Source organism: Plasmodium gallinaceum (assembly GCF_900005855.1).
Source record: "Plasmodium gallinaceum strain 8A genome assembly, contig: PGAL8A_v1_10, whole genome shotgun sequence".
Taxonomy (NCBI): Eukaryota; Apicomplexa; class Aconoidasida; order Haemosporida; family Plasmodiidae; genus Plasmodium; species Plasmodium gallinaceum.
In genome coordinates, this window is record NW_021628239.1 from 472236 (window position 1) to 495177 (window position 22942).

The following is a 22942-nucleotide window of genomic DNA, read 5'->3' on the forward strand; positions in this document are numbered from 1 at the left end:
ATTTTATTTTTTTTTTTTTTTTTTTTTTTTTTTTTAATAAAGACATTAACTTTCAATAATTAAATGAGATTTATTATTTGATTGATTATTTTCCATATTTGATTCATTAAATTCCTTATTAATATTTTCATTAACACTATTGTTATTATTATGTTCATTCATTAAATATTCATATTTTTCATAAAGATGTTTAGGTAATACTTTTTTTCTGCATTCATCAGACATTACTTTAATTTCTTCTTCACAAAAATTAAATAATTCTGGTAATTTATCAATATATTTTGGTAATCTTGAAAAAAAAATAAAAATAAAAATATATAAAAAGGTATATATATATATATATATATGTATATTATTATAACTTAATACTAGGGTCTCTTAATTCATCAAAAAATGGATCACTTAAAGCCTTTATAATGAAAAAAAAATATATACATATAAATATATATATATATATAAATTATTATATATATAAATTAACGAAATATAAGATATAAATATTATATTTATAATTACTTCAATTGAACTAAGTCTTTTTAGTGGTTCATATTTTAAAAATCTAGAAACTAAATTTATAGCATCTTCTGATGTACTTTTTGGAAATATCTACAAAAATATAAAAAATATTAAAATATATATATAAGAAAATATATAAGAAAATATTAAAATATATATATAAGAATATATATAAGAAAATATATAAAAATATATATAAGAATATATATAAGAAAATATATAAAAATATATATAAGAATATATATAAGAAAATATATTTATATATACCTTTTTTAAATCTTTTGGTTTAACATCTGGAAATTTTACATCAGCATAATTTGGATTCATTTCTTTCATTTGTTCTTCAGTTGGTGTTCCTTTATTAAAAAATAAAAGAAAAAAAAAAAAAAAAAAAATTATTAAACATTTTAACTATACATTTTTATGTTCTATTATGTATTATTTAAATTATAAATGTAAAATAAAATGTTTTTTCTAAAATTTTTGTTATTATTTATTTATATACCTAAAACTTGTATTATCCTAACTAATTGATCAACACTTGATTGTCCTGAAAACAAAGGAAATCCCAATATCATTTCTGCTATTATGCAACCTAAAGATAAAACATATATACACATATATACATATATGTTATATATTAAAATATATGTTAAATTATATATAAATGTTTTCATTTTCATTTTTTAACTTTTTTTTTTTTATTTAATTTATTTTATTTTATTTTTTTTTTTTTTGTAATTATTGTATATACCTAATGACCATAAATCTATATGGGTAGTATAATTAGTAGAACCTAACATTAATTCAGGAGCTCTGTAAAATCTAGAACAAATATATGAAACGCTACGTTGACCAACTAATAAATTTTTTGCACTTCCAAAATCACATAATTTTAATGTATGTGTTTTTGGATCTATTAATAAATTTTGAGGTTTTAGATCTCTATGACAAATTAATTTTGCATGTAAATATGCTAATGCTCTACATAATTGATATGAATATAACTTTACTAAAAATATTGGTATAGATTGATTATTTCTTGAATAATATTTCATATATTTATGTACGGTTTGTGGTATATATTCCATTACCACATTTAAAAAAATATTTTTTTCATTTTTTTTAATTGATTCTGTATAATAATAATCTTTTAAATATATAATATTTACATGATTTAAATTTTTCATTATCATTAATTCTCTATTTTTATATTGTGGATCTTGTAAAACCTTTTTAATAGCAACTTTTTCTGAAGTATCAAGACAAATAGCTTCATAAACTACACCGAAACTTCCATTTCCAACTATATTACCTAATCTATATGCTTTATTTGGTGATCTATGAATTTCATTTTCTAATATTCTATGTTTTTGATCTTTACTATTATTACTAGATTCACTTGAACTGTTATTCTCATTACTTTTATTAATTATACAACTGTTATAAGTTACATATTCTTTATTATTACTTTTCTCATTTTCTTGATATATATTTATATGGTCATCTAAAAGAATAAAAGAATATTACAAAAAATTTTTCTAATTATATATATATATATATACATGTAATCTGTTATAAAATTTAATAAATAGAAATAATAATAATATTTTTATTTAACATTTTCTATAATCTTATAAAAATGATATTCTTTCATATTATATTTATTTTCTATATATTTAAACAAATCACATATCTTCCAATAAAATATAATAAAAAATATATCATAAAACCATATTTTTCTCTTATATAGACATATATAAATATCATTATATATGTATAAATGTAACAATTTTTTACAAAATATTTTAAAAATAGATAGTATATTTTTGTTTACAATTTGTTATATTATAAAACAATATTTTATATTCTATAAATAAAAATATTAAAAGTAAAATAACAAAATAGAAGAAACAAGGTCTTCATTAATTAAAACATATAAATGACGTAAACAGTATGTCTATTTTTTTTTTTTTTTTTTTTTTTTTTATTTTACCAATATGCCAATCTTTCATATTTTGTATGAATTCTTTCTTTATTTCTTCTGTAAATTGTTTATTTTTTTTTTTTTTTTTTTTGTTATCAAATTTCAAAATTCACAAAATATATATTCAATTAATAACATTAAATTAAAAATATGCTTCAATCATACATTTTCTTTTTCCTTTACTTTTTTTTCTTTTTTTTTTTTTTTTTTTTTTTTTTTAATAATAATAATCAATTAAAGATAAAAATATAAAATTTTATAATATAAAAAATTTATTTTTTTACTAAATATAAAATCAATGTTAATAATTTGAAGTTATAAAGAAAAAAAATTATAAAATATTTTTAAAAAAAAATAATAAAAACTAATATTAATACAAAAAATAGGTACATAATAGCATATATTATTTTTTTAATGCTAATAGATTTAAAACTTTAATTAAAATTCCTTCTTTTAAAAAATTAATCTGCTACATGAAGCAATTTCACATTATTATATAAATATATTTTTTACTTAATATTGCAAATGTGTATTCTTAATAAACATTAAAATTATTTATTTCTATATTTTTATTAATACTATATATCAATGCTTAAGTTAATGTTTATCTTGTGTGTGCAACTTTAAAGTTATTCAAAAAAGGTGCATTTTTTTTTTTTTTTTGTTTTCTTAAAATAAAATAAGAAATAAATAATAAAAAATTAAAAAAAAAAAATTTCATTAATTATTTAAAAAAAAAAAAAAAAAAAAAAAAAAAAAAAGTTATACTGAAAAATATGCGGAAATGTAAAATTATTAAAAAAATAAAAATGTTTTAAAATGTAAAAATGCAAATATGTTAAAATGAATAAAGGAATATAATATGTAAAATTGTAAAAATTTTTAGAAATTGAAACATAGTTAAATTTAAAAATAGCAAATTCTTAAGATACTAACATGATAAAAAAATAAAATTTTTACAATACTTAATTAAAGGAACATAAAAATAAAAAGTACACAAAAGGATAAAAATAAAATAGTTTGTATTACTTGAAAAAATCATAAAAGAGGAAAATAATGGAAAAAAAAATATTAAGTAAATGATATTTTAAATTTTTTAATAAGGGTACATTTTTAATTAAATAAAAATATAAGGATATAAGTAAATATATATATTTATATATATTAATGTATTAAAATGTTTTAGAATTTTTCAAAAAAAAATTTACATAACTTTTTGTATTAATTTTTTCTCATAATTACAGCGTTGTAATTTTATACTTCTAAATACGTTTTATTTTTTTTTTTTTTTTTATTTCTATTAGGTTTAAAATATATGTAAGTATATATAAAGAATATATTACTATTCTATATTTCTTTTAAAATATAAACATATCATAATAGTTTTTGTTTTATTTCTATTCATTGAATAATAATAGAATACACATATTATCCTAATACCAAAGATAAAAGTAATGAAGAAAATTCATTCTTATGCATGTATGCATTCTCCTCTTAGACTTTATTAATTTCTTTTTTTTTTTTTTTTTATTTTTTTATGAACAATAAAATCATGCATTTAATTATAATGATTTTAAAAATTTTTAATATAAAAATTTCTCTTTTGTAATATAATTATTTTGGCATTGAAGAATGGAGAACTAAGCATAAAATATATTAAAAAAAAATACACCTTAATAAAGCTTAAATATTACGAAAGAAATATGTATATCTAAAAGAGGATAATAACAATTTATAATTACAATAGATAAGCAACAAGAATGAAAACATAAAATAAAAATAAAGATATAAAATAAAAAATGGAGAAATGTATTTTTTATAAATGTATTTATATTCATACCTTGTTAAATAGCTTTCATACTTTGAATATATAAACAAATATTATAAAAAAAAAAAAAAAAAAAAAAAAATAAAAAAAACACTTTTATATAAATAATAAAAGAAAAATTCTTATGAATTAAAAAAAAAAAAAAAAAACCAAAGGAAAACAATAATTATTCAAAAAAATAAAAATTTCGAAAATATATATATATATATATTTGGTTATATGAACAGAATAAATTACAAATTATTTTAATAAATTAAATAAGCTTGTTAAAAAATAATAAAAGTTTATTTTATAATAATTATATTATATATATAATAAAACTTAAATATATTATTTTTTCATAAAAATTATAAATAAATTACTATATAAGAATTGATTTAATTTTTAATTTGCAAAAATACTTTTTAGTAAAAAATATAGAAATTAATATTGTAAAAGAAAATATATATATATATATATATATATAAGATTTAATTATAATTGTATAATTTGATATACATATAATGTTAGATATTTTTATTTATTTATTTTTTTTTTTTATTATAATGTTATTTTATCTACGTTAAATACACATATATATATTTGTATGTGTTAAATTTTTTAAGAATTATATTTTTATTCAATTAAAAAAAAATTTAGTAGCTTAAATTTATCATTTTAAAAAGAAGAATATGTATATTTATATATATATTTTGGGTTAATTAAATCAATATGAAAAAGTTAAAAAATAAAATTATAATACTTCTTTTTATGTATAGTATATCTACTACTTCAATAGTTTATCAAAATTATATATTTATAGCAAATTTATTTAAAAAACATAGAGCATATGAGTGGCTTTGTAAAAATGAAAAAGGAAGTAGTGATGATGATTTTTTTTTATGTTATGAACAGGAAAATTCTATTCAATTTTTATTAACATCAGGATTTATTATTCAATTTGCATCAGGTTCAATTGGTAGTATCTTAATTAAAGTAATTTCAAAAAAATATGTAGCACAAATAGGATTTTTTTTTATATTTATTGGATGGATATTCTTATGTGTATCATTATCTTATTCAAAATATTATTTTGAACATAAAATAGAAAATAATTTTCAAGTAGTTTCGTTATTTTTTAATTTAGCTTTTATTTGTTTTGGTTTAGGATCTGATAACTCTTACTTACCAATTATTTATTACATCAATGAGAGATATCCAGTTAAGGATGATATAATTAAATCATGTAGTTTAAATGATAAATTTAATAAATTGAAGAATCTGTTAAGAAATAAAAATTATATATTAATTAGTGCCATGTCTTCTCTAGCTGTTTTAAGTTTATTTGTTGGTAATGTAATAAATGCCACATTAGATTTTTTTGATTTTGAAAATAATATTATTATTGTTGTATTAATTTATATTTCATTATGTGTTATCCCTTCATTTTTAATAACTAATTTTCTTGAATACAAAAAAAATTATCATGAAGAAGATTCTAATTGTATAAAAACTGAATACAGTCATGAAGGAAAAAATTTGAATGTTTTAAAAAATATAAAGGATTATAAACATAAAAATGAAACATATTTTAAGAAAAAAAAAAATTGTGAAAATAATTCTTGTGATAATAATGATAAAAATAATTTTGATAATAATTATGAAGAAAATTTAAATAGCATTTATAAAAACAATTCTCATAAAAATAATGAAGAAAACTATGAAAATAAGTTTTTTCTCAAAGAGAATAATAATTTTCTAACAAACGAAAACATTCAAAAAACTAATAATGATATTGTAATACATTTAAACAATTTTAACTACGAAGACAAAAATAAGGAAACTTATGAATGTAAAAAAGAAATAATGAATAATAGTGAGGAGAATAAGGAAAAAATTAAAAATTTAAATAATTGTACTACTGAAAAAAGTTCATCTGAATTAACTAGTACAAAAGATAATATTTCCATAAAAAATACAGATTTTTCTCTTTTGAAAAAACAAGTGACTTCTTCATTTTTTATATTTATTATAATAGAATTCTTTATAATAACTTTTAGTATTTGCTTTTTTATGTTTTCTTTATTTGATATATATGAAAAAAATGCTTTTGGTAACACATTAAACATTTATTCTTACTTTTTACCATCAAGTTTTATTATTACATTGATATTTGGTTTTGTAGCTGATATTATAGGAATTTATAACTTCATTACTTTTAATTTAATATTAGGAATTTCTCTATTTTCTTTTATATTCATATATTATAATACATATAATGTAATGATTGGATATATATCATTAATTATTTATTTTTTTCATCAAAGTTTTTACGTAAATCACATGTATATTTATATGTCTACCATATTCAGAGATAATAATTTCTCAATTTTAATTGGTATTATAAATTCTTTTGCATGTTGTGGATTTTATTTATCTTATAAAATATATGAAAATATTAAATATAAAAAAGAGAGTATTTATACAATAATAACAATAGAAATGATTATTTCTTTATATGTTATAATTTTTCTTTTTTATTTAATTTATGTTAAAAAAAAAATTTATCATAAATTAATTCATATTTAAATTTGTTGATATTATTTGATGATAAAGTTAATAAAAAAACACAAAACTAAGAATCAAAGAATTTTTATATACCTAATTTTTATTTACCTAATTTTTATAGACAACATAATTAAAAATATAATTATGTATAATTCTTTATTATATATATATATATACTTCTTATGTAATTTATATGCTTATAATTAAATCCTAATTTAGAAGATATTTATATAATGTCTTTTTTATTTTAATATATATTTCATATTTTTATTTGTATTTTTTTTTTTTTTTCTATATTACACCTTTTTATAGTATTTGTTAATTACTCTTTTTTTTTTTATTTATTTTTTATTATTTTTAGTGATATCCATATGTTTATAGAATTTCTTTTCTCCTTTTTAATAAAATAAAAATAAGAAGTAAAAATATAAATATAACATTAAATTCTTTGAAATATATATAATTAAATTTTTTTTTTTTTTAGATTATATAAATATTTTTTTCTTTAAAGAAAGTTATGAAAATAAATGTTATTACATTTTTTGAATATTAAAACTGTTTTTTAATATATATATTTTAAACAAAGTATTTTTTAATAAAACATAATAATGATACATGTATTTATGATATATTGTTACAGTTAATTCATAAATATAACATACATTATTTTAACTATATAAAATTTTATATTTTTATAGTTTGTATTTTTATTCTCATAGGTAACATAAATATATATGTTTAATTTATCAATAAAAGGTACTTTTAAAAAAAAAGATATAAAATATGTTATTTTTGATTATAATAAGAATATACTTTTAATGTAACCATATGGTTTTTCCTTTATTTTTTTTTTTTTTTTTTTTTTATTTGTTTTTAAACTTTAATAAAAAAAAGAGATTATTTAAGAATAAGCGAGCATGGTCTAGTGGCTATGACGTTCGCCTCACACGCGAAAGATCCCGAGTTCGATCCTCGGTGCTCGTAATATTTTTAAAATTAATTTTGAGATTTCTGGAAAACTTTGTTATAAAAATAAAAAATAATTCTCATCAATAAGGAAGGAATAATTTAATAAAATATATGACTATTAAGATAAACATTTATAATAATACATAATATTTATAAAGATAATTATATATTAAACAAAGTTATAATGCTACATTTTTTAACAGTACATTTTTGCAGAATATTAAAAACTATAAAAATGTTTAATAAGGTTTTTATAAGTATATCAAAATAAATATTGTTAAAAAAATTGTTCTATAATTTTTGATTTTACTTGGTTACACTTCTTTGAAAAGATTATATAAACATAAGAATTTTTCTTTTTTTAACACAAATATTCTATATTATTAAATTTAATAATAATAAATAATTTAAAACTTCTTAAGTTTATTTAAAGTTTTACTTTTAAAATATTTTTTTTATTAAATATATTTGTAAAAAAAATAAAAATAGAGTTCTTCATTTGAAAATTATAACATAAACATATTTTTCTGCATAAAATAATTAAGATGATTTCCCCTTTTTATATCTATTATAATTAAGAAATAAAATTATGAACTGTTAATATAAAATTAATAACAAATAAAATATATATTACAATATGCGTTTAAAAAAAAAAAAAAAACATAATATTTATAAAACTATTATAGAAAAGAAACTTATGGTCCCAGGCGGTCTCGAACCGCCGACCTTACGGTTATTAGCCGTACGCTCTAACCAACTGAGCTATAGGACCTCTAAGGAAGATCTTAATTAAAAAAAGTATTAACATAATTTTTTTATTCTTTTTTTTTTTTTTTTTCTAAATTTACAAACTTGAAATTTTTTACGTGAATATAATTTTTAACTTTTTTAATATTTATAATTTTCTTTTATTAAAAAAAAAAAAATATATATCCATATATAAATGTAGATGTATATAATTCTCATTCTTTCTAATATTAAGATGTATATTACAACATATCTATAAAAATTTAACTTAAAATCATAAGAGAAAGTTATGTAATTATAAGAATATTTTTAGAGACAATTATACTTTTATATAAATTTATTTAAATTTCTTTTTCTAAAGTTTTTTAAAATTTACTTTTTTGTTTTTATTGATATTTTGAATTTTTAGATTTCTTTTTGGGTAGATTATTATTTAATTAGTTATAAATATGGGAATTTATAAATAATTGAACTTTCAAATACTTTTTTATGTTTTTTCATGTAAATATTAAAACGAACATAAATACTATATTAATTAGGTAATAAATTATCTTTGTAAAAATTTTTATTATAATTTAAAATACACTAGTTTTTTCCTATAATACAATTTTTTTTTTTTTTTTTTTTTATATATTTAAATTAAGCATATAACCCTAATTTTATACAAATTATAATAAAATGAAGTAATTTATTATATATAAAAAAATAAAAATTTACCTAAAATACCTAAATTTCACAAAAGTAATTTATTTTTTGTATTATGTAGAGTTTTATGAACATTATAAAATGCTCTTCATTTCTTATTTACTTATATATTACAAAATATAATTAATTTCCATAATTTTTTTTTAAAATTGTAGAAAAAAGGAAATACTTTATTTAAATCATATATGTTAAGTAAATGTCTTTAAAATTGTTCATAAAATATCCACAACATAAAAAAAAAAAAAAAAATTAAATTAAATATAATTATTAACTTCATATTTATACTTTTCAATGTTTTTCTCTTAAGAATAATTTTCTTAAACACAAAATTTATGACTCATTCTTATTATTTTTGTTATTATTGCATTATTCTAATTTTTTAGAATTTTACATAATTTTAATTACTTCAAATAATATATTTTGTTCACTTTATTAAATGAATAAATAAGATGTTTATAAAAAAAAAAAATGTGCATTATATAAGGTATATATGTATCTACAATGACTTAAAGAATGTAAATAAATTTGAAACCAAATATTAAATTACTTAAACTGACTTTTAGAGAATAAAATTTACTTTAAAAAATATATTTTTTTGACATTTTTCTATTTATATACTATTAACTAATACATATTAGAAAAAAAAAAAAAAAAAATCATTTTTTTTATAGTCTATGAGAATAAAAAACATATCATGTAAAAAAGTTAAAAATTATATAAAACTATTTTTTTTTTTTTTTTTAAAATACATGAAACATAAAAACAAAATAAGCAATTATAAAAAAAAAAAAAGTAATTTTTTATAAAAGCATAAAAAAAAAAAATTTCTACCGTTGAAGTGAAAAGTGGATACTGAAACAAGTTATCAATAAAGCAAAAAAAAAAAAAAAAAATAAACATGCGTATATAGCTTCTATTTTTTTACTGTGCTTCATTTTTTATATTTTTTTTTTCTTTATACACTTTTCATAATAAAATTTAAAATAAAAAAAAATATATATATTTAAAAATAGATTAAGTAAATCTATTTTAAAGGTTTTATTAAAAAGAAATTAATGTTACAAAATAAGATAATCTCTGAAAAGAAAAAATTAAAGTGATAATTGTTAAATTTCGTGTATAAAAATAATTTGAACAAAATATTATAAAAATTTCCTGTTAATTTAAAAATGAAGCTTAACAAACGTAAGTTATTTAATTATTTTAATTATAATGATTATGTTTTTTATTTTTGTTTGATGATACTACTAATATAAAAATATATAAAATTAATTATATATATATAGCTTTTTATATTTACTATAATAATTTTGTATAAATTTTTTTTTAATTTATCAAAGATTAATTATAATTTTATTTTTTAATATTATGGAAGAAGCATAAGAATATTTTTTTTATTTAAAAGGCTATTAATTAAATTTTTTTTTTTCTTTTTAGAAAAATCATCATCCCGAAGAAAAATGAGAAAGACTCACTTCACTGCTCCTGCAGGTCTTAGAAGAAAAATTATGTCATCAAAATTATCAAAAGAATTAAGATTAAAATATAAAGTAAGAAATATTAGCTTATTATATTCTTTTTTATTTTATACTTCTTTATAATTTAATAATTTATTAATTAAATTAAATAACTATAAATATTTTTTCTTTTTTTTTAATATATATAGACTCGTTCATTACCAGTTAGAAAAGATGATGAAGTTCTTATTTGTAGAGGACACAATCACGGAAGGGAAGGAAAAGTTGTAAAAATAAATAGAAAGAGATATAAAATATACATAGAAAGAGTAACAAGAGAAAAAGTAAATGGGGAATCAACATTCATAGGTATACACCCAAGCAACGTTATATTGACAAAATTGAAAATTGATAAAAATCGTAAAAAGATTTTAGATAGAAAAATACCAAAAGAAAAAAATTAATGAAAATATTTTTGAAATATTATTTTTTCACTCTATAATATATAGCTTAATAATACAAATAAATAAAAATATGAAAAATAAAAATTCTATAGAAAAAATAATGTAAATAATGTGCAGAAAATTTTTATTGTTTTTAACCCATTTTAAATAATTTAACTTTTATTTTTATTTTTTTTTTTTTTTTTTTCTTAAAACATATAAACAGTGTGTTGATTCTTTTAAAATTTGAATTACAAAAAGAATGATAATTTTTAATGATGTTATGCCATAATTTTGTTAAATAAATTAAAAAAATATATATAAAAATACAATTAATTTTTTTCATTCAATCTATATTTTTTTGAAATAAAAATACTTACATTTATAATTTTCTGCTCTAAATACTAATTATATTTAATAGCTAACCTTTTGTTTTATAGCTAATTTAAAAAAATGAAAAAATATGTACTGTTCATGAAATTTTATATTATATTTCTAAATGAATTTAGCTTGTTAGACAAAAAGAAAAAAAAAAAACAATTATGACTTTTCAAATTATGTTAACAAATAATTAAATAATGAAGAATAAAAAAAAATATATATATTTTTAATATAAACAATATACATATATATATATATATGCCGAATGAATAATTTTTTGGGAATATAAATATACAATTAAAAACAAACATAATAAAAAATAATTCAAAAAAATAGCTATTTTCTGTTACAATTTTTTGTTAACTCTTTGTGTCATTTAAATATGGGTGGAAATTTTTGTGTTATTCGACAAAAGGCATGTTTTTTTTTATTTTAATTTGATTATTTGTTCTTCATTCCTCTTAACATCAATTTTAAATAATTTTTTTTTTTATAATTTACAGGGAAATACTGAAAAAGGACAAGCACTAACTGTTAACGACTTAGGAAAAATGAACGTAAAACCAACAGAAAGTTACAATGAAAACTTAAGAATTAATGAATATGACAATATTCAAAATGACAAAAACAATAATTCAATTAATTTAAATAAAAAAGATGGTGATAACAAAATCATTGAAGATTATAATTCAGGAAATTCATTAATATCATATAGTAGCAAAAATAAAGATCAAGTTGAATCCCAAAAAAAAAGAATAAATGTATCTTCTATTACTATTAGTGATGAGATAGAAAACATGATAAAAGAAAAATCTATAAATACAGAAGAAAAGTCTAAAACTAGTTATGACAATTTGAATAAAAATAAAAAGAAAAATTCTAAAAGTAGTTCTGATAAATTAATTAAAAACATCGTTGTTATAGGAAAATCAAAAACTACTCCTGATAAATTATATAAAAACACAAATACAACAAATAAATTAAAAACTACTTTTTCTGATCAATCATATGAACAAAGTAAAAATAAAATAAAAGCGTTAAAAACTATTCATTTAGATAAATCATTTTTATTAAAAAGTAATATATTTTCAAATAATAATAAAGGAGCCTCTGATGATTTTTTTAAAAAGTATAAAAAGAACTATGAAATATTCTTTTTTTTTACTATTTATATGAAATGATAGAATACCATTTTTTATTTTACGATATTTTTCTACATTTAATTAAATTATACTTTTTCTTCTGATACCACATATATATGTTTAATAATTGTTCGATGTAATTAAATTCATTTATTATAAATGATGAATGATGCTTAATTTTCATAAATATATATATATATATATTTTTTATAATTTTACAGTGATGATTTCATTACATATTCGTCTGATTGTAAAACATTACCTACCGTTAACGAGGAAAAACTTAGAATAAAATCAGAGAGAACAAAAAAATTAATTTTTCAAAAGAATAAGAAAATAAACAGATTAGCATATTCATTGGATATTTCAAAATACAATTTGAATGAAAAAAAAAAGTTGACACTTAAAAAATGTAATTCTACTTATTTTAATAAAAGAGGAATTATTTTATACTTTTAAAACCTCAAAAAGTAATTTATTGGGAGGATTTAATCACCTTATGTATACCATTTTATAAATGTATTATATCTGTATGTAAAAGGTATGTAAATTCAGAAAAGGTTATTTGACATTTCAAATATTTGAAATACAACACTAAAAACTATTATTTTATTCTTAAAATATATAAGAATAAATATTATGATTTATGTTAAACATTTTCAAAATATATTGTCTATTTAAATTAATGATAGCATTCATAATAAAAACCAATTATTAAAATTTTAAAATATATATTAAATTTTAAAAAAAAAAAAAAATTATATGTATTACCTACAACTTTATATTAACACATATTTTTTATTTTTATAAATCTTAATCAATAACAAACGATTAGTAGACTTACCAGTTACATCTATAAGAAAAAATAAAATAAATAACAATATATAAAGCAATAAGATATATATAGATAGATAACTTATTAATGAACTACGATGATTAATTATAAAATTTATTTTCCTTTTTTTTTTTTTTTTTTTTTTTTTCTAGTACTAATTTCTTTTAAAATAAGTTATTATACTAAATGAAAAATGTTAGTACCTTATATTTTGTCTTTTATGTATTAAAAATTTGATTATTTCTTACTTCCATGATAGCCATTTTTACCTTATTCATCATTTTTGTATTATTTCTTATATTCTTTAACTATGAAAAATTAAAAAAAAAAAAATTAAATATAATATATTTTTAAACATATCTAATATATTTATGCAAACAAGATATAATTTTAAAAAAATTATATTTACATATTTTTTTGCTAGGATTCGGTGGTAGAGTATTCGAATAATTTTCAATGTTAAAATAATTTTTATTTATTCTTATTTTTTTATTTAATTTTTTTTGTTCTTCTATAAAAGAATTAATACTATCACTTAAGTACTGCTTCATTTGTGTAACATTTAAATTAGAAATACTAGAATCATTAAAAAAACTTGATATTGATTCAACGCTATTCAGATCAACATGATCAACAGAATTATGTTCCTCGTTTCTTATGAATCCATCCTCTTCTACATTTTCATAGGTACGTTCTAAATAATCCAAAAAATCTTCTTCAAAATTTTTCATTTCATTATATATATCTATTAATGAATTATTTTTTTTCAATGGATTTTCTGCTTTTTGAAAATCAAAAAAATTATTATCAAAGAAATTAATTTCTTCAAAATCAACTTTATTTGAATTTATTTCTTCCATATAATTACTATCTATATTGTCTAATTTTTCTTTAGTTATGTTATTTTCATCTGCACTTAAATATTTATCACTTATACTTAAATTATTATCTTCTCCATTTAAATTATTTTCTTCTTTACTAAAATTATTTTCATTTAAATTATTCTCTTTTTCACTTAAATTATTTTCTTCTTTACTTAAACTATTCTCTTTTTCACTTAAATTATTTTCTTCTTTACTTAAATTATTTTCATTTAAATTATTCTCTTCTTTACTTAAACTATTTTCATCTTCATTTAAATTATTCTCTTCTTTACTTAAACTATTTTCATCTTCATTTAAATTATTCTCTTCTTTACTAAAATTATTTTCATTTAAATTATTCTCTTCTTTACTTAAATTATTTTCATTTAAATTATTTTCTTCTTTACTTAAATTATTTTCATTTAAATTATTTTCTTCTTTACTTAAATTGTTTTCATTTAAATTATTCTCTTCTTCACTTAAATTGTTTTCATTTAAATTATTCTCTTCTTTACTTAAATTATTTTCATTTAAATTATTTTCTTCTTTACTTAAATTCTCTTCTTCACTTAAATTATTATCTTCTTCACTTAAACTATTTTTATTTATATTATTATCATCTTTATTTACTTCATTCTCATTTTTACATAAACTATTTTCATTTTCATTTAAATTATTATTATCTTCATTCACCTCATTTTCATTAATTCTCATTTTATTTTCACTTTTCACCTTAATTTTGGCAATATTTTCATCTTCAACCTTAATAAATGTATCAATGGGCTTGTTACAATCTATGTTTTTTTTATCATTTTTGCTATTTTTATAAAAATCCATTTTTTTTTCATGATTCACATTTGAATGATTATCATAACTGAGATCTTTATGATTATTACTAGATGAAGAATAATTAATTATTCTCTTTTTTTCATTACCAATATTTATATTTTTATCATTCTCATAAATTTTACTACTGGATAAACAGTCATCAACTACTATATTTTCACTAACTGAAATATTCTCTATTTTATCATTCCCTTCAACAACTTTTGTTTCTGATTCACCTAAATCTTCATTCAATAATTTTCCATGTAACTCCATTTCGTTAACATTGTGGAGTTTGTCACCCATTGCTGTATTTGTTAAATTACAAAACAAATTATAAAACTTAAAAAAAACTAAATATTGTATTTCATTATTCTAAATTAAAACAAGCTCATTATATAATCTACTATTAACCATAAAAAACTATTACAACAATTTATATAATCAAAGATATGTTATTTATCAAATATACTTTTAAAAAATTAACCATATGAAAAAATAAAAAATAAAATAAAATCCGCAATACACATATGCAATAAATTAAAATTTCATTTACTAAAAAAAAAAAAAAAAAAATATATATATATATATATTTTATTTATTGCAAAAATAAAAATAATTTTCTTTAAATGCTAATTTTTATAATGAATTTAAGTATATAAAAATATATGTATAATTTAATAAATTTTTTTTTTTTTTTTTTTTTTTTTTTTTTTTTATCATGATTCATTCATAAAAGAAAGTACTTTAAAACTAATATCTTGAAGTAATATTTTATTGAATTATGCAAAATTTTGATTTATTTTTAATATTTCTTTTTTATATCATAAATAAAACATACTGTTATGATGTAATAGAAAATAATACGAAATTTTTACTTAATAAAAAGCCACAAATAGATAAATTTGTATTCAGTAAAGATGATATATATGAAGACGATAAAATAGAGTTAAAAATACTTGAACAAAATAATGACATTAATAATCTAGAATTTTTAAACAATTTTTTTAAAAATGAAAATGAAAGTGACATAATAACTTCTAATAACCAAATATATGATGATAATAAAAGTTCGACCATCTATGATATAAATAATTATGATATATATAGCAATAATAGTAGTAATAGTAGTAATTACAATGATAGAAATAGTAACGATAATTATAATAATAATGATTATAATGAAAATGATAATAATGAAAATGATAATAATCAAAATGAAAGTAACAGAAAAAAATTATTTAATCTTGCTGTTGAATTAAAAAATGGTTCGAAAAATGTAAAAAAAAATATTAGAAAAAGCATAAAAATTTTTAAAGAGTTAACAAATGTAAAGGATAATATAGCATCTTCGTCTTATTATGAATTAGGTAAAATCTTTTTTATTGGATATAAGAATCATTTTTTTTGTTACAAAAGAAATTTAAATTTGAGTTTATATTATTTAGATAAATCAGCAAAAATGAAAAATGCAGCTGCCTTACACTTTTTAAGTTTTATTTATTTTTTTGATTTTCATGAAACCCAAAAAAGAAATAATAATAATAATAAAAAAGAGAAAAAAAGCAAAATTAATAAATCCCAAAATAATTTAAATTATTTAAAAAAATCCATTGAATTTGAAATAATAGCATCTCTATTAAATTATACACCATCAATTTTAAGTTTAGCATATAAATATTTATATGGAATAAATGTAAAACAAAATTGCAATAAAGCAAAGAATTATTACAAAACTGTTGCTGAAAATGTTATGAATTCCGATTATATAAATATTCCTTTATCAGAATTAGATGTTTTGAATGTTGAAAATTTAAATATTCATAATGAAATAAATAATTTACAAAATAATGAAGAAGAAATTTTAGAATTTTTAAATGAGCAAATTAAAGGAGGTGATGTTATGGCTATGTATGATTTAGGGAAAAAATACAAAGAAGAAAAAAATTTTAAAAAAGCATTTCAATATATTAATGAAGCATCAAAAAAAAATAATATATTAGCTCTTAAAGAATTGGGTATTATTTATTTATATGGGAATGGAACTGAAAGGAATATAAAGAAAAGCATAGAAAATTTTTCAAAAGTAAAAATATATTATAATTATATATATACCCTTTTAAATAGACTTATATAATTATTTTTCTTCTTTTTTTTTTACAGGCAGCAGAGGCAGGAGATGTAGAATCCAAATGCTATTTGGGATATATTTATTATTTTATTGATGGCTATAAAAATTTAAAATTATCTTTAAAATATTTAATTGAAGCAGCAAATCATGATTATGGAGAAGCATTTTTTTTTTTAGCTGAAATTATATTAGATACATCAATTCAGAAACGTTATATTTCAGATTCTATTTATAAAATTGTATTTAAATTATATGAACATTCTGCTGATTTGGGATATATTCAAGCATATTTTAGAGAAGCACAATTATATGAAATTGGAAAAGGAGTGAAACAATCATGTTTAAATGCAACACTCTCATATAAATTTATTGCTGAAAGTACACTATGGATAAATAAAATAAGACAAGGTTATTTAAAAAAAAATAATTTTACATTTATATTATTAAATTATACTTTTTTACTAATTTTATTTTATTTTATTTTATTTTATTTTATTTTGTTTTATTTTATTTTATTTTATTTTATTTTTTTTTTTTTTTTTTTTTTTTCTTATATATGATAGGTATGAATTATTATTTAGAAAAAGATTATTTGAATGCTTTTTTTACTTATGCATTAGCTGCATATGAAGGTTATGAGGTTGCTCAAAATAATTTAATTTATATTTATAAAAAAAATAAATTAAATAAATATATAAAACAAGAAAAAATTATGCAAATTTTAAATTTATTATACAAACAAGGTAATTATAAAGCATTATTTGAAATTGGTGAAATATATAAAAAAAAAAATAATGAAAAATTATCTGTTTCTTATTATAAAATGGGATTAAAAAAAGGAGATTTGAGAAATTTATTACCCTTATCAATTTATTATGAAAAAAATAAAAATAACGATAGGTAATAAAATAATGTAACATATATGCATAAATACAAATATTATAATTACAGCTAATTCTTTTTTCATTCATATTTTTTTTTTTTTTTTTTTTTTTTTTTTTTCAGGGCTTTAAAATACATTAGCTATTTTATAAAACAAAAAAAGAGAGAAAAAGAAGTAAGTAATACAAAAATGGAAAAACTAAAAAATATAATAGGAAATTCACTACTATATTTTCGTAAATATAAATTGCTTTTAAAAAATTTATATAATTCAAAAAAAGAAAAAAAAAATTAACAAAAATATATACTCTATTTATATAACTTTTAAGTATTTTACATGATTTTAATTTTTAATAAAAGATTTTGTGATTATTATTATAAATATATTTATAATTCGCACCTAATTAGTATTTATTTTATTTTTTTTTTTTTTTTTAATTTATTTATTTCCTATATTTTAAATATATGAATTTTATTTATTTTTTTAATATTTTGAATAAAAGTTAAAAATATTACATATTTTTAAATATTTTATATTATTCCTTAATTTCATGTAAGAAATATGTTTTTGTATATGAATATATATTTTCTTCTTAATTTTATATGTTATTCTAAATTCTTTTAATGATAATTTTCTTTTGAAGTTTCCATTTCTGATGGTGCATAAACGTAATTATTATTAGAATAATTAATAAAATTTTCATTTTCATTCAACTTTTTAGTAATAGACTCATTTATTTTATTTTCTTCCTTTTCTTTCTTTTCTTTCTTTTCTTCCTTTTCTTCCTTTTCTTGTATTTCATTTCCTTTTTTTAAATTATCCACATTAACCCTTTTAGAAATATTTAAAATATCATTATAAGGAAACTTTATAAGAGAATATAAGCTAGTCATTTTTTTTTTATCATAATAATTATATGGATATTGAGGATATTCATAATAAAATAATTGAGGATATTCATCAAAATGAAGATTGTCTATCTTTTTTAATTCATCGTTTTCAACTTTATTGATATTATTACCATTATTATTTTCAATATTTATTTTATCTATAAGCCATTTGCAATCAATATCATCTTTTAATATTTCAATAACCTTTTTAATTTTTAACACTTCAGGTGGAATATTTGTTATATTAGTATCTTGATTTTTTTCTGTTAAAAATTTTGCCCATTCATATAAAATAGTTTTCATATTTTCCTTTTTTAATATTCTTATTTCTTCATTCTTAAATATTTGAAACCTATTTAGCAATAGTTTTTGCAATTCTAGATATTTTAAATTAGCTAGCATTAAGAAATGTGCTTTTGAACGAAACATTTTTTTTTTTCGATTTAAAACAATAAGTAATAGTTTAAATGAAAATTTTCTATAGTTAATATTTTTAAAATATATTCAATATTTCATATGTAAACTAATTTATTATTTATTAGAATTAGATATTATTTTAAACAAGTTAATTTTATGTAAAAAAGAAGTAAAGTATATTATTCTAAGATAAAAAATTTTCTATCATTTCTAAAAAAAGCCAAGAAAAAATTCCGCTCAAATCTATTCCAAATACATTAGGAACAATTTTCTATATATATATAAAAAAAAAAAAAAAAAAGAAAAAAAAAAGACATGGAAAATTATTAATACTTTTATATAATTTACTATTTATAATTTATTATTTTTTAATTAATTACATGAAAGAATTGAACATAATTATTTGTAAAAGTAAAAATAAAAACAAACGGATTTAAATGCGGATTAATTTGAGGTAACCATTCTAATAAGCATCTTATATAAATTATAAATTTGTATATTCTTGAAAAAAGAAAAATATAAATATAATAATTACATTTTAGGTTAAAAAATTAAAAGAAAAAAAGAGAAAAATTTTTTTACCTTATAAAGTGTAAAGCAGCTAATTTTATATTTTGTTTATTTGATAAAAAAAATCTTAACAATTAAAAAAAATATATATATATATGTGTATATATATATGTATATATATATTTTATTGTTTTTTTTATTTTTTCTTTTGTTACTTAAAAATTGAGACTGATGATGAGGAAAATAATTTTAATTTTAAAATACTTTTACTTCTTACTATATTCTACAAAAAAAAAAATTAAAAAAAAAAAAAATAAATATAATATTAAAAAAAATGATTTATAAATAATATATATTAAATAATTATACTTTTATATTTTGTTTTAAAAAAACATTTCGTTGAATTATGTTTTGAATATTCTTGTTTTTATATACACAGTTGTTATGATGTTTTGTAAAAACTTTATGTTTCTTATAAGGATATACAAATGCATTAAACTTTAAAAAATCAATATTTTTACTTTGTATATTTATATTTAATAAAAAAAAAACTAATAATGAGAAAAAAAAATACATTTTTTTTATACAATGAATAATATAAAAAGAAAAATATAACATATAAAACTTAAAAGGGCATCATATAAAAAAAAAAAAAATAAAATAATTAAATGAAAATAAATCACTTAATTAAAGTAAAAAATAAAAAAAGGTGTAATCTTAAAAAATTCATATTAATTTAGAAAAAAAAAAAAATAATAATAAAAAATTAAGTAAATATTAAAATAATATACAAAATAGTTCATAAATAAAATAGTTTAAAAAATAAAAAATTCAAAATTAATTCGAAGCCTTAAAAAAAAAAAAAAAAAAAAAAAAAAATAAAATAAAATTGAAACTGAAATATATTATTTAAAAAAAAAAAAAAAGAAAAACATAAAGCAAACATTTTGTAATATTATGAATATTTTATATAATGAAAAAATCTTCCAGCTCTTGTCAATGAAATATCAAAACATTTTAAATTTAAATCACTTAATACTATAATACTTATATTATTTTTTGTTTTTTTTTTTAATGATTGAATATATCTTTCTTTGTAAATTTTTTCTAATTTTTTAATGTTGTAAGTTATTTGTTCTGATGATTTTTTTTTTTTTGTATTATTTAAAGAATGTGTAATCAGTATTTTTGATTCATTAGAACTTTTATTATCATTATCATTATCATTATCATCATCATCATCATCATCTAAAAAAGAAAGATTATTTTTTACTATTTTTTTTTTTTTATTCCTTTCATCCTTTTGAACATTCTTTATACTTTGATTTAATTCTTTTTCAGAAAATTTTTTCTTTTTTAATGTACAATTGTCAATACTATCTAAGCATAATAATAATGTCGTTAATATCCTACTATTATTATTATCATATTTTTCATTATTTTCATCTAAACATTCTTCCTTTTCTTTTGATATGTTTTTTGCAATTATATCTATACCATCAATAACAAGACAAACATTTTTTTTACTATTTCTTAATATTTTCTGACACTTTTTAAAAACATTTAAAATATTTTTTTCTGTTTCACTAAAATACAAACCAAATAATGTATTTAGATTTATTAAATAAATATGAAAATTTTCAAAACTCCTTAAAAAGTTGATAAAATTATTTTTATTCAAGTTTTCACAATTATATATAAAAATACGTGTATAATTTTCTAAATTATAAAATTTTAAAAAAGGAATATTTTCTTCTCGTAATAAATTAAAAATAACATAAATTTTATTAAAAAATAATGTATCATATATGTGTTCATTACAAATTAGGTTATATGTTTTTTTATTTTCATAAATATGCTCCTCTTTTTTATAATCATTTGAATTATTGACCTCTTCTTTTTTTACTATAATGAAAATACTTTTTTTTTTTTTTTTAAATTTTTTAATTATATCACTTATATATAGTCTATATTCTTTAATCAATAAATTGTAAAATAAGATAAAGCACAAACATTTTGAATTATTTAAATTTTCCAACTTATCTTTTATATTATTTTTTGTGAATGAAAAATTCCAGACTTCATTATTTAAATTTAAAATTGAAATTTTAAGTATTTTAAACTTTTTTTTTAAAAAGTTAACTTTCACAAAAAATTTTAGATAATTGGGATAATTTTCTTTACAATATTCATATAAAGAATATACATAAAATAATTTATTATTTTTTTTTAATTCATTAGTTCTTATTACAACTGAGTAGATCAACTTATTTTTATTTAAAATAATATGGCAATTATTCACATTTTTTATTACTAACTCATTTTCCAACTTAGATTTTTCTTGTATTATATTACTATTAATAAATAATTCCTTACCAATAGAACTAAATAAAAAAATGAATTTTTCATTCTTATTTTGTATTATTATTTTACCAGTTTCATTATTATTTTTATTTTCATTAATAATATTAGCATTTATTTCATTAATATTATTTTCATTAGTTATTTTTTCATTAATATTATTTTCTATAGTTATTTTTTCATTAATATTATTTTCTATAGTTATTTTTTCATTTATATTTGTTGCAATATTATTTACATTTAATCTACTAAAATGTTTTGTTAAGTTTTCAGATTCATTTTGTAATTTTAAATCTTCTATCTCTTTTATAAAATCGTGAAAATTTTTTAAAAGATTAAACATAATTATTATATTTACATTTCTAAAAAAAAAAAATATATATAATTATCTTTTATTTTATTTATTTTATTTTTCTTGTTTTTACATGTTTATTTAAATTTTAATTCTTTTTTTTTTTTAACTATTTTTTTTATAAATTTTATACATCAAAAAAAATTTTTTTTT

General features: G+C 16.3%; 9 protein-coding genes and 2 non-coding genes across 11 annotated transcripts; 5 read left to right on the forward strand and 6 right to left on the reverse strand.

The window, feature by feature from the left end:
• Positions 1-45: 45 nt before the first annotated feature.
• On the reverse strand, positions 46-2531 carry GSK3 (glycogen synthase kinase 3, putative; the record flags this gene model as incomplete). Its single annotated transcript, XM_028671515.1, has 7 exons — positions 46-289; positions 363-409; positions 517-606; positions 784-872; positions 1022-1111; positions 1271-2023; positions 2513-2531. 7 exons carry the CDS (start codon positions 2529-2531, stop codon positions 46-48), a joined length of 1332 nt encoding a protein of 443 aa, XP_028528160.1.
• A 2550-nt stretch (positions 2532-5081) lies between these two features.
• PGAL8A_00011700 (transporter, putative) lies at positions 5082-6899 on the forward strand (the record flags this gene model as incomplete). The annotated part of the gene is made up of 1 exon (XM_028671516.1): positions 5082-6899. The coding sequence occupies one exon, from the start codon at positions 5082-5084 to the stop codon at positions 6897-6899; it is 1818 nt and encodes a 605-aa protein (XP_028528161.1).
• An 890-nt stretch (positions 6900-7789) lies between these two features.
• Positions 7790-7862, forward strand: PGAL8A_00011800. Its single transcript has one exon. It is a non-coding gene; the product is annotated as a tRNA-Val (tRNA).
• A 683-nt stretch (positions 7863-8545) lies between these two features.
• PGAL8A_00011900 lies at positions 8546-8619 on the reverse strand. The gene has a single exon. It is a non-coding gene; the product is annotated as a tRNA-Ile (tRNA).
• A 1849-nt stretch (positions 8620-10468) lies between these two features.
• Positions 10469-11220, forward strand: PGAL8A_00012000 (60S ribosomal protein L26, putative; the record flags this gene model as incomplete). The annotated part of the gene is made up of 3 exons (XM_028671517.1): positions 10469-10484; positions 10737-10849; positions 10966-11220. 3 exons carry the CDS (start codon positions 10469-10471, stop codon positions 11218-11220), a joined length of 384 nt encoding a protein of 127 aa, XP_028528162.1.
• A 911-nt stretch (positions 11221-12131) lies between these two features.
• PGAL8A_00012100 (hypothetical protein) lies at positions 12132-13181 on the forward strand (the record flags this gene model as incomplete). Its single annotated transcript, XM_028671518.1, has 2 exons — positions 12132-12709; positions 12944-13181. 2 exons carry the CDS (start codon positions 12132-12134, stop codon positions 13179-13181), a joined length of 816 nt encoding a protein of 271 aa, XP_028528163.1.
• Positions 13182-13845: 664 nt separating this feature from the next.
• PGAL8A_00012200 (conserved Plasmodium protein, unknown function) lies at positions 13846-15551 on the reverse strand (the record flags this gene model as incomplete). Its single annotated transcript, XM_028671519.1, has 2 exons — positions 13846-13865; positions 13967-15551. The coding sequence occupies 2 exons, from the start codon at positions 15549-15551 to the stop codon at positions 13846-13848; spliced, it is 1605 nt and encodes a 534-aa protein (XP_028528164.1).
• Positions 15552-16029: 478 nt separating this feature from the next.
• On the forward strand, positions 16030-18553 carry HRD3 (ubiquitin-protein ligase, putative; the record flags this gene model as incomplete). Its single annotated transcript, XM_028671520.1, has 4 exons — positions 16030-17331; positions 17409-17784; positions 17940-18276; positions 18382-18553. The coding sequence occupies 4 exons, from the start codon at positions 16030-16032 to the stop codon at positions 18551-18553; spliced, it is 2187 nt and encodes a 728-aa protein (XP_028528165.1).
• Positions 18554-18879: 326 nt separating this feature from the next.
• PGAL8A_00012400 (conserved Plasmodium protein, unknown function) lies at positions 18880-19578 on the reverse strand (the record flags this gene model as incomplete). The annotated part of the gene is made up of 1 exon (XM_028671522.1): positions 18880-19578. The coding sequence occupies one exon, from the start codon at positions 19576-19578 to the stop codon at positions 18880-18882; it is 699 nt and encodes a 232-aa protein (XP_028528166.1).
• A 172-nt stretch (positions 19579-19750) lies between these two features.
• Positions 19751-20694, reverse strand: PGAL8A_00012500 (apicoplast conserved ycf19 protein precursor, unknown function; the record flags this gene model as incomplete). Its single annotated transcript, XM_028671523.1, has 5 exons — positions 19751-19837; positions 19947-20067; positions 20149-20202; positions 20292-20359; positions 20446-20694. 5 exons carry the CDS (start codon positions 20692-20694, stop codon positions 19751-19753), a joined length of 579 nt encoding a protein of 192 aa, XP_028528167.1.
• Positions 20695-21031: 337 nt separating this feature from the next.
• PGAL8A_00012600 (conserved Plasmodium protein, unknown function) lies at positions 21032-22780 on the reverse strand (the record flags this gene model as incomplete). Its single annotated transcript, XM_028671524.1, has 1 exon — positions 21032-22780. One exon carries the CDS (start codon positions 22778-22780, stop codon positions 21032-21034), a length of 1749 nt encoding a protein of 582 aa, XP_028528168.1.
• Between the last annotated feature and the right edge of the window lie 162 nt (positions 22781-22942).